This window comes from Chiloscyllium plagiosum, chromosome 27 (assembly GCF_004010195.1).
Source record: "Chiloscyllium plagiosum isolate BGI_BamShark_2017 chromosome 27, ASM401019v2, whole genome shotgun sequence".
NCBI classification, from domain to species: Eukaryota; Metazoa; Chordata; class Chondrichthyes; order Orectolobiformes; family Hemiscylliidae; genus Chiloscyllium; species Chiloscyllium plagiosum.
This window is the reverse complement of record NC_057736.1, coordinates 23,137,896-23,148,048: the sequence shown is the minus strand read 5'-3', so window position 1 is coordinate 23,148,048 and position 10,153 is coordinate 23,137,896. Positions and strand designations below refer to the sequence as shown.

The 10,153-nt window shown below is 36.4% G+C and overlaps 1 protein-coding gene across 2 annotated transcripts in view; it reads right to left on the bottom strand.

The window, feature by feature from the left end:
* Positions 1 to 10,153, bottom strand: part of runx3 (RUNX family transcription factor 3) — a 153,948-nt gene that overhangs the window by 50,179 nt on the left and 93,616 nt on the right. For both annotated transcript variants that reach the window (XM_043717652.1, XM_043717653.1), the window contains exons 4-5: positions 9,230 to 9,386; positions 2,100 to 2,204 (exon numbers count right to left, since the gene is read on the bottom strand). In XM_043717652.1, coding sequence (XP_043573587.1) covers positions 2,100 to 2,204; positions 9,230 to 9,386 — 262 coding nt within the window. The remainder of the gene's footprint in view (positions 1 to 2,099; positions 2,205 to 9,229; positions 9,387 to 10,153) is intronic.

The window sequence follows — 10,153 nt, the reverse complement described above, 5'->3', positions numbered from 1 at the left end:
TAATGCTATCCTTATCAAAAATGCCACTCCCCCTCCTCTCTTGCCCCCCCACCCTTCTATCCTTCCTGTAGCATTTGTATCTTAGAACATTAAGCTGCCAGTTCTGCCGATCCCTGAGCCATGTTTCTGTAATTGCAATGATATCCCAGTCCCATGTTCCTAACCATGCCCTGAGATCATCTGCCTTCCCTGTTAGGCCCCTTGCATTGAAATAAATGCAGTTTAATTTATTATTCCTACCTTGACCCTGCCTGCCCTGACTGTTTGACTCACTTCTGTTCTCAGCTGGACCCATCTCAGATCGATTCCCATACAATATGTTTCCCCTATAAGAAACTTTTATCTTGCACAATAGCCATTGATGTGGCATCTTATCAAACTTCTCTTGTAATTTTAGGTATTTTATATTCTCCAGTCTCCCTTTAATCACATCAAATACCACTTCCTCAAAGAACTCCAATCAATTGATTAAACAAAATTTCCCTTTCACTAAACCATGTTGACTCTGCCTGATTACCTTGATTTTTTTTAAAGAGCCCTGCTGTGACTTCTTTAATAATATTTTGTAATGTCTTCCCTATGACAGATATTAAGCTGGCTGACTGATAATTTCTAGCTTTCTGTATTTCTTTCTTTTTTTGAATAAAGGAATTACACTTGTTATTCTCCAATTTAATGGAAACGTCCCCGAATCTAGGGAATTTTGGAAAATGAAAAACAATGTAACAATTATTTCACTTGCCACTTATTTTGAGGCCCATCAGGCCAGAGGATGAGTCAGTTCATAGCTTCAACACTTTGTTCATTACTATTTCTCTGGTGATTGTTATTTTCTTGAGTTCCTCTCTCCCACTTCCTGACTTGACAGCATTTTCTTCAGTGTTACTTGTATCCTTTATAGTATCCTCTATAGAGCATGGAACTAATAGAGTTACATATCCAAGACTGCTTGCTGGAGGCATTATTTTGTTGACACATTCCAGAGGTTTTACACAGCACTGGCACTCAGAGAAAATACATCTTCTGAACATTTTCTTTGCTTGTAAGGAGATATGCTCCTCTTAACCTGGTTTCTTATCCCTATTTAACATCATGCGTAGTTAGATATGACTGCTTCATTTTTGAACAGAATTGTACTCCCAGTTTGGCCACTAATGACATTGATCCCTCCTCTTGGTTGACAGTTATCATTGTTTGACTGGCAAAAGCTACCAATGAAGCGTAGGGTTCAGCCCAGTTGGCAAGTAAACTGCTTGGTTCCTTGGTTCAGTTTGTTGTACAGGAGATACAACATTCCTGAGACCCTGTGTATCTGAACAAAATATTTTTTAAAAAAATCCAAACCTCTGATTTGAAATCACAAAGATTTGAACACCTTAACATAACCGGTAAGCATTTTGGGTACATCAGGATCATAGCCTGCAGGGGTACAAATTGGCTGAACGCAACAATATTCTCTATTTTGGTCCAGTTCTATTTATTTATTGACAATAATGGAAAAACAACAAATTATTCAGCTAAGGATCTTGAATAGTTGTGATGTATATACTACTGTTAAGGAGCAAATCAATCAATCAATCAATGCCATAGCTGTTCTATGTACAACCATAATTTAACATCAGTATCTCTCACTGATTCCAATGCCAAGATTACACGTTGGACAATATGTCAACTAACTTGTTGATTTTCCAGATATGATTACTATTCCTAAGTATTGATGTTCAAAGTTATTAGCTTAAAAATATTGAATAATGCTGAACGAATCAGTTGCCTTTTTAACATTGAATCTGCTCATTCGTGAATTAAACACTATAATTAATTAAAGCTGATTAAAACCCCTGATTTGAAATACCTCTTAAGCCTGTATAAATACTTTCCATGTTACCTTTATGATATTCATTTAAGGTTTCGGTGTAAATACATAACTGATATCACTGTACAACATAACTCTGAATTCACATTACAAGAGTGAATACACCTATTCATGAACACTTTAACTTGTAGTAATTACTACTGATTAAAACACCAATCTCAGATGATAATTAATCCTGAATGAATGTATTCAATGTTTGGTATTTATAAAATGAGCTGTAACTTACTGCGAGGCTCTCTAGGTCCGTCCACAGTGACTTTAATGGCTCTGTGGTAGGTGGCAACTTGAGGAGGGCTGGTGAATACAGTGATTGTCAGTGTGAAGCTTTTACCTACAAGGGGAGAAATAGAAAATATTGTTTATTTTGCCATGTTTCTGCCAGACACGTCAAGCATTGAAGACTGGAAAAGGAAAGGGAACAGGAAGGGGACAACATTCCTCAGTTGTCAATGTAGAGTAGCTAAAGCCGGCCGATGCTGATCTTTTTTTAAAACACAGAAAACTAAAGTCTATTATGAAATAAACCCTGATGGATGCATTGGGGATGGATTTAATTAGTTTCAGGCTGCTTCTCTGTGGGAGTACCTTTTGCGAGTGAAGAACCAATGAACTCGCCTTACCTCAACTTGCTGTAAAAATATTTTTAAGACTTTTGTTTCCAACATTTCACAATATACTAGCTGAAGCTTGATTTATAGAAGGTAATAGTTATGTTAGGATTTGTCTGTTTGAAATAGGGTGAAATAGTTAAATAATTGATTGACTATGAAGATTATTTTTGTCAAACAGATTTTTCTTCACCTCGTGCCCTGACTCACCTCCAGACTTATCCCTCATCAGTAAGGTGGGATCTTTCTGTGCAGTAGTCGTCATCTAAACTGTTCACCAAGTTGTTATTTAGAGATGGAGTACAAATAAGTGAACGTAATTCTGCATTTTTTTCAGCTGGACCCATGTCGGGATGGTAGAACCTCAACAATGACTATCAAGCAATGATACAGCTGGGCAAGGTTGCTGGGATGTGCAGGCATCCTTCTTAATTAAATCACCTGGTCAGTTTCAAGCATTCTCTTGCATTGAGTTTGCAACCACCATTTATATTAGTTTAATTCCTCAATGTCATTCAGCAGTGTCTATTCACTGGATGAGACAAATGTGATTTTAACAAGTAAATATCATTCATATTAGTTTGACACAGCAGTACAGTCCATCAGAGGGCAATGCAGACCCCAGAATTTAGAAAGGGAGTATGCTTTCGTCAAATATGAGAACCATTACTGTGTGGTTTCAATTGAACCAAAAATAATTTAACTTAAAAGTGCTGTGATGTTCAGACATCTTTGTGGATAAACACATCCATAAATTCAATACGTTGCTTTGCAGGCAGCTCAACACTTCTTCATGAGTATTGTCCCTCTGGTGCTGTAGCATCACAAGAAAGGCCTGGAATTTCCACTCAATTGCACTGGGTTTTTTGGGTAAAATTGAGAACTTTGGGTAAAATTGAGATAAAGATTGCTAAATTCCATTTGCAATTAAAGCTCTGCGTAGCTCAAATTACCAAGGTGTTTTAAAATTTTAAAATTCACTTTGCCAGAGTGAATTAAAGATTTTTAGGGCTTTCCAATAATTGCACATATTTTCAGATTTTCGAGAAGGCTTTTGAATTGCAGGTGCAAGGACACTAAAGGTAGACTTCAAAAATTTTAAAGTGTGATTTATTTTGTTTCAACTTACAAACAAACTGACCACTGCTCCTCAATGCAATGAGAAAATAGTATGAATATTTTAAAGGTGAATTTCAGTCATTTAAAGTTGTATTACTTACAGCTGATGGGTGATTGTAAATGCTTATTTTTGTGATAAATTGAATTTCAGTTATAGAGTTATAGAGAAGTATAGCACGGAAACAGACCCTTTGGTCCACCCCGTCCATGCCGAACAGATATCCTAACCCAATCTAGTTCTGCCTGCTCCAATTATCACTTTCCAAGGAAAATAATTTATAATTAACTTTCTTTGAAATTATCATCTAAAGAGTCAGAGAGTCTGACAGCACAGAAACAGACCCTTAAAATTCTGCCCTCTAGCACTGATTTATGGTAGATTTTGAATTCATGCAAAATGTTTGACTGTAAAACTCTAGGCTTGAAAAATAGTTTCAAACGAAGAATAATTTTTACCACAATTTACACTGGAATCAGTAACTGAGCCCAAAGCTGAAATTCTTTCCCAATATGTGCACTCTAAGGTCCTAAATAATGGATTTCATTAAATAATAATAGTTATCTCACTTTTTTTAAACTACTGGATCCAGCTATTTAAAGTGAGCAGACTAATTGCAGAATAAGGAGGTATAATAAATTGCTATTCTATTCTATTCTATAATCCCACATATTTTTTTGTGTTATTGAGGATCAGCTGATCTTTCCTACAAAAGATATTTGCAGACAATTCTAAATCTCAATTTGTTATTCCCGAGAAACAAAAACATATTTCTTTGCCTGATTTCCTCAAATCTCTAGTATCCAAAGCTCAAGTCACTAAAGGAAAATGAACAGAATCTGGAAACACAAAGCCTCAACATTTCAAAGCCCAGAAAGGCTCATTGCTGTGTTGTGACTGCAGCTGGGAACAGCAACCACAGTATTTCAATTAAATCTGACAAAACCACCTTCTGCAAGACTATTACAAGTTTGGTTCTGTAAAATTTCACATTGGCAACATTAAATAATTTTTGAACTGTTGGTAAAATCTCACATTTCAACCTGAATGATCAAGTTATGTGAGGCAACAGCAGCAGTACAAATGGTCTAATGCGAACCCAGCTCATCCATTATTTAATTGTCTTCCAATTTTCCTTCTTTGATTCTTGCATCAAACTAAATTCAACTTTATGCAAATTGAATGGATTTAGAGATTTGCTAGATGACAAAATATATTATGTTTACATAAAAGTTGATATTCACATTTTCATGAGATTGAAAGGATCAATTCTTAAAATTTACAAATTTATTTTTTGGTGCGGCTACTTAACACTTATGAAGGTGATATTATGCTCAACCAAATCCTGTGATGTGGTTCACTGCATAAGGCTGTTTTGGGGCATTCTTGTGGTTCATTGTGGCTTGTGAGAAAGGGAATCAAACTGGCCATGCGTCAACATTCACTTTAATAGCAGCACTATATTGATTCTGAACTTGCTCTGTAATCAGATTTACCAACTCAATTCTTATTTACTGATCATGAGTATGGATCAAACAATTATAAGGAAATAGTAATCTATGCATTCCTTTAGAGCACTTCTATAACGTTGCTGTCTTTCTCAGTTATTTTTTCCACATTAGCAACAGACATTAGAAAACAGTGTTTAAACAGGACTCATCAAACATCAGTTGGACAAGCAATGGGAAAGAGTATGATTTGAGGTAAATCTGGTACAGTTGACCTGATTGAAGGGAAATTGTGCTTCACGTTACATTGTTCCTTTTAAGTAAAAATATTGACAGTAAAATTAATGCCTGTGAAAATGTTTCTCTAATACGAATCATTCTTTGTAGTCCTGAATTACTGCCAGCTTTCTCGTTTTAACTGTAAACAGCACAACACATAATGAGACTTAGTTTAACTGTGTTTTTACTCCACTCTGGGAAAACATTTTTCCACTGTAATTGTGGGTAACATGAACTGTAAATGTAAACATGGCCTGGGGAGAGGGAAAATCATTCACATGAAATGGTACAGTTAAACTCTAAAATGAACTTGAATAAGTATAAAAGATATGAGCTGATATTTTGGCACTTTTTCTGATTTGGCATTTTATTACTAGAAATATTCACTCATCAGTTTATGTACATGTAATGAACTGAGTGAAGTGCCATCAAACTGGCTTTATATTGTGATAAACAAGGGTTCCACTAGGCAGGAACTGAGTTCTGTTTTTGATACCATGTATAGCATTTCGTCATATATCGTCACCACCAAAAACTCACAATGAATGGATCACTAGATCTTTTAAATACTGAGCTGAGAACTCATAGCAATTAAAATAGATTGAAGGAATCCCATTTCCTGCATGAATAATATGATAGACTCTAAACTGATAGATTTGTTTGTCATGAATATAAAATGCAGTTTTGCGAGTGGTTGCATATTAGTAGAGTATGTTGTATCCTTGTGGTTCTTAGCATATTATGTTTACGAACAAGAGCTGCATTCTAACAGGATGATCACATTTGTAAGGCCGTTATGGATATTCATATTACAAAGTTGACTATTAAAGTACCAATAGAATACTATGGTCACTGCACAAAATAACCACAATCATTTCTAAAACAAAACTACTACAATGCCACTACCCCAACTGAATTTGCAGTTCAGTTAAAAAGCCTAAATCACCAAAAATTGGAAATAATTCCTACATTTTCTACATAAAAGTTATCACCTTTTTCAAACTTTAACTTTATAAAATAATACTAACATTTGAGCCAACAGATAAAATATTGTATTTACATGTCAGTTTAATTAAAGTCATAGAGCTGTATAGCATGGAATCAGACCAATCGGTCCAACTTGTCCATGCTGACCAGATATCCTAAATAAACCCAACTCCATTTGTCAGCATTTGGCACACATTCCCCTAAATCCTTCCTATTCAAATTGACAAAGTTAATTGTTCAATACTGCCATCCATATATAATTTTATATAATATGATTGCAGGTTAGGTGATTTAGATACAGGATTCGTCTGGAGTTTTAGGCTTTCCAATTAGTAATTGTTTCACATTATATCTGAACACTATAATGAGATAATTGAATGCAACATTTGGAATATGTGACAATATCTCTTTCATTGTTTGAAATGGTTAGCAGAAAAGACTCTCAAACATTGAAAGAATGCATCTTTCAATTATTGCTAACCTCATTGGGGCTGATTTTCTTTTGTAATTCCTATCCATACACTGTATATATTCTAGAAATGTTTTCTGCAAATATAATTGAGAGATTTGGAATTGTAGAGAAGACAAAGCAAAACCAAGTGAAAGGGGTCTCCCTCCGTTACGTGGTTTTAAAATAATTAACTGCAATTAATGCTCACAGATGTACTTCAATAACTTCCAGATTTTTAACCTATTCCTGAGCACAATCTTGCATTTGGTTTAACCAAATTTATCTAAAGTGTGTTGCTTTGCAGCATCTCTGTAAATATTGAAATTATTTTCAATATTTTTTCACTGTAATTGTGGAACTGTAAATGTGAACATTATTTTCAATATTTTGGCTGGAGAATGCATCTAATGACAAAATCTTTTACAATTTTCAACTATCAATAATTTTGAAAATATGACCAGACCATTAAAGTAGCTATTAAAATTGTCCTATAATGGCCAAATGTTTTTCAGTTTGAGAATTAAATTACAATCATGACTGGTAATGCTTATGAATAGTGAACATAAATCTAAATCTAATCTGGGATTGCATTAGCTTTTTATGTAAATGCAAAATAAGTCTCTAGTACAATTAGTGTTATTTGGCAGGTCTGCGGCACTTTGTGTAGGGAATGCTGATTAAAGAGGAAATGTAGGTCAGCATGTATATTCTGAAATGTGTACTAGTAATTACAAAGCAGAAAGAACATCCATGGTCAGGTTCACAGTTGCCAGAGAAATGGCAGTTAGGGATGGGAATAAAAGCAGATTAAGGGTAAAACTCATGTGGACCAATTAAAAATAAAAACATCTACATCAGCACACTGAAGCATTGATATCTATGTAAATCTCTTACTAAGGATTCCTCTCTTGCAATGCACCTAGCATTAATAAATGTGTTTGTTACTTGAATGCTACCTAAACTATATTTCTGACTCAAATTGCAAGCTAATTTTCTTACGGTGGTGGTGTTGCATTTTTCTTACTTTCTTAATTGGCTTTAACTGCAAATGATCAAATCGTGTATGGGAACAGAGGGAGATGGAAACTTATTGAGGATTTTGCCCTTAAAGGTTCGTGTGCCTTAAGGATTTTGAACAGCTAAAGTTTGAATAGCATATCTGTACTTTTTAACGAGCGATGGCCTGCTTTTTAAGAGTATCTGTTTTGTCTGTGAAGGTTAATGTATTTATACGGGGTGTCTCTAAACTGAAAATTCGGAATGGTCGCCGTTGATTATTCTGAGTGCTAAATTAATATTAGGTCAAAATGCACAAACAGTTCAATTTCGGAATAAGGCTGTGATAGCATATGCTCATAATGATTTTAAAGATAAGCAGAAGTGATGCATGAGTTTTTTTAAAGCGGCCTTATTTTCAAACTGTAGTGCTCTCCTCCTGCAGACAGTTTTTGCGTTTTTTTGTTCATTTGTTCTGCATTAACTTCCCTGCACTGACGGCTTCAGAGTTATCGTTCTTGATTAAGTGGATAATTTTGTTGATTATTTACTGAGAAAATGTATAATTCGAACGGACCATGAGGTCGGTTACAGGAAGCTCGGGGGACTCCTTCAATACACAAAGATCAAAAAGAGGAAGGACATCGAAATGGAAACCTCGGAAGGAACCGGCTTTGTTAAAACTCGATGCCAGGATTTTTAAAGACAGTAACCTATGAATAACAGTTCAAAATAGATATGTAAATGGTCTCTGTAATTATAGTCAAATTTAGCAGGAGGTTAGATAGCTGAAGAAGGAATCTTCCCCTGTTCTCAAAGTGATCAGGAATTTCAGTCAATGGTCAAACCAAGAGAGGGGGACAAAAGGAACGGGGGGGGGGGGGGGGGGATTGCGGTACACCTTCAAACTGAGGGCTGGCCAGCCTCAAACCTTCCGAACCTGATTTTCAGTCACTGAAATTAGCAAAGCAGGTACGGGAAGCTGTCAAAAGACATTGGAGTTCTGAAGGAATGGGGAGAATATTCGCACTATTTAAAAAATAAGTGAGAAAGCCAAGTGCGAGCGGATTTTGGGAAGTATTGACATTTGGATGCAGAGAAGCAGACATGACTTCAACCCACCCAATTCGAGTGAAAATTACAAACCGAAAAAATTAAAGAAATGGTTGAAACAAGTGAAAGATAAAAGAAAAAAAAAGATGTGTCTGAAATTTGGGTTGCCACCGACTCCGAACCAAACAGATTTCGCGGCGTCAAGTTGTTTTGAAGTAATAACAAAATAAAATAAATCGGGCGGAGAACTTTCGTTCTTTTCTATAAAAGTGAGGTGAAATGTCCACGGTTTAAATGAAAACAACGCGAAAAGCGTTCCTTGGTGCGGCGGCCTGATGTTAGCGAGCAAAACAACAGAGGTTACTGTTAACCCCGAACCCCCAAAAACCACAAATCATTTGGTGTTGGTGTAAATACCTCGTCCGCTTCTTCCCACAAATCTGAGGTCATTGAACCGGGCCACTGTGTTCTTCATGACGGCCGACGCGTTCCGGAGCTCCGCCGAGTAATTCTCGTCGTTTCCAGCCATCACTGTGACCAAGGTGCCATCAGGAACATCCCCCAGGGCCACCACCTGTCCATGCAAACCGTTTCCTCGGGTTAAAACACTTCGAAAAGAACTGAAACCCCTAAAGAAAATGCGCTGACGGCTCGGAAAGTCTGCCCACACAGGGCATAGGTCTCAACTAGAATCAAATCAACAGCAAATGGCTCTCAATTAAATAGGTAATCTCACTCTTCATCCCTTTACAGAATTTGGGAAATATCAAGTGATAGCTATTTGCATTAGGTGTGTTTCTCTAAGTGTGGGCACACTCTTCATTAAGTAAGAAATAAACCATTAACTTAGCGTTTTATCTCGGAAAAGGACACCTTTCATTTCCAAAAAAAAAGCAAGCATCTTGTCCATGCACTTCATTCCAATTTGAGGCAGTGGTTTTGCAATTTATATTGGAAATACAGCAATGTAGCATCTACCACGTTGAATTTCGGAAACCCCCTCTCGTTAATGTTTTTTCCTCCAATTTGCCTGTTGCCCCGGGATTGGAATTTGAACTCGGCATTGCTGTTTGTTAAGAAGGAGACGATGTCAGCGTCCGCGGTCCCGTTACATCTTGTCCTGTTTGAAACTAACTGGGGATGTTAGCAAGCGGATTTGCAGGAACACCTGCACTGACTTGACTCAACAACTAAACGTTTTGTCGAATTTGAAAGCTGGAATCACTTTGTTGCACGTCTTGTACATGGGAGAAGCATAATTTGTTTGTGTTGTCCCTCACTTAACGCCTGGAAATGTAGCCAATTAGCTAGGGGGAGGTTCAAACGTTTGGCTGCAGAAAG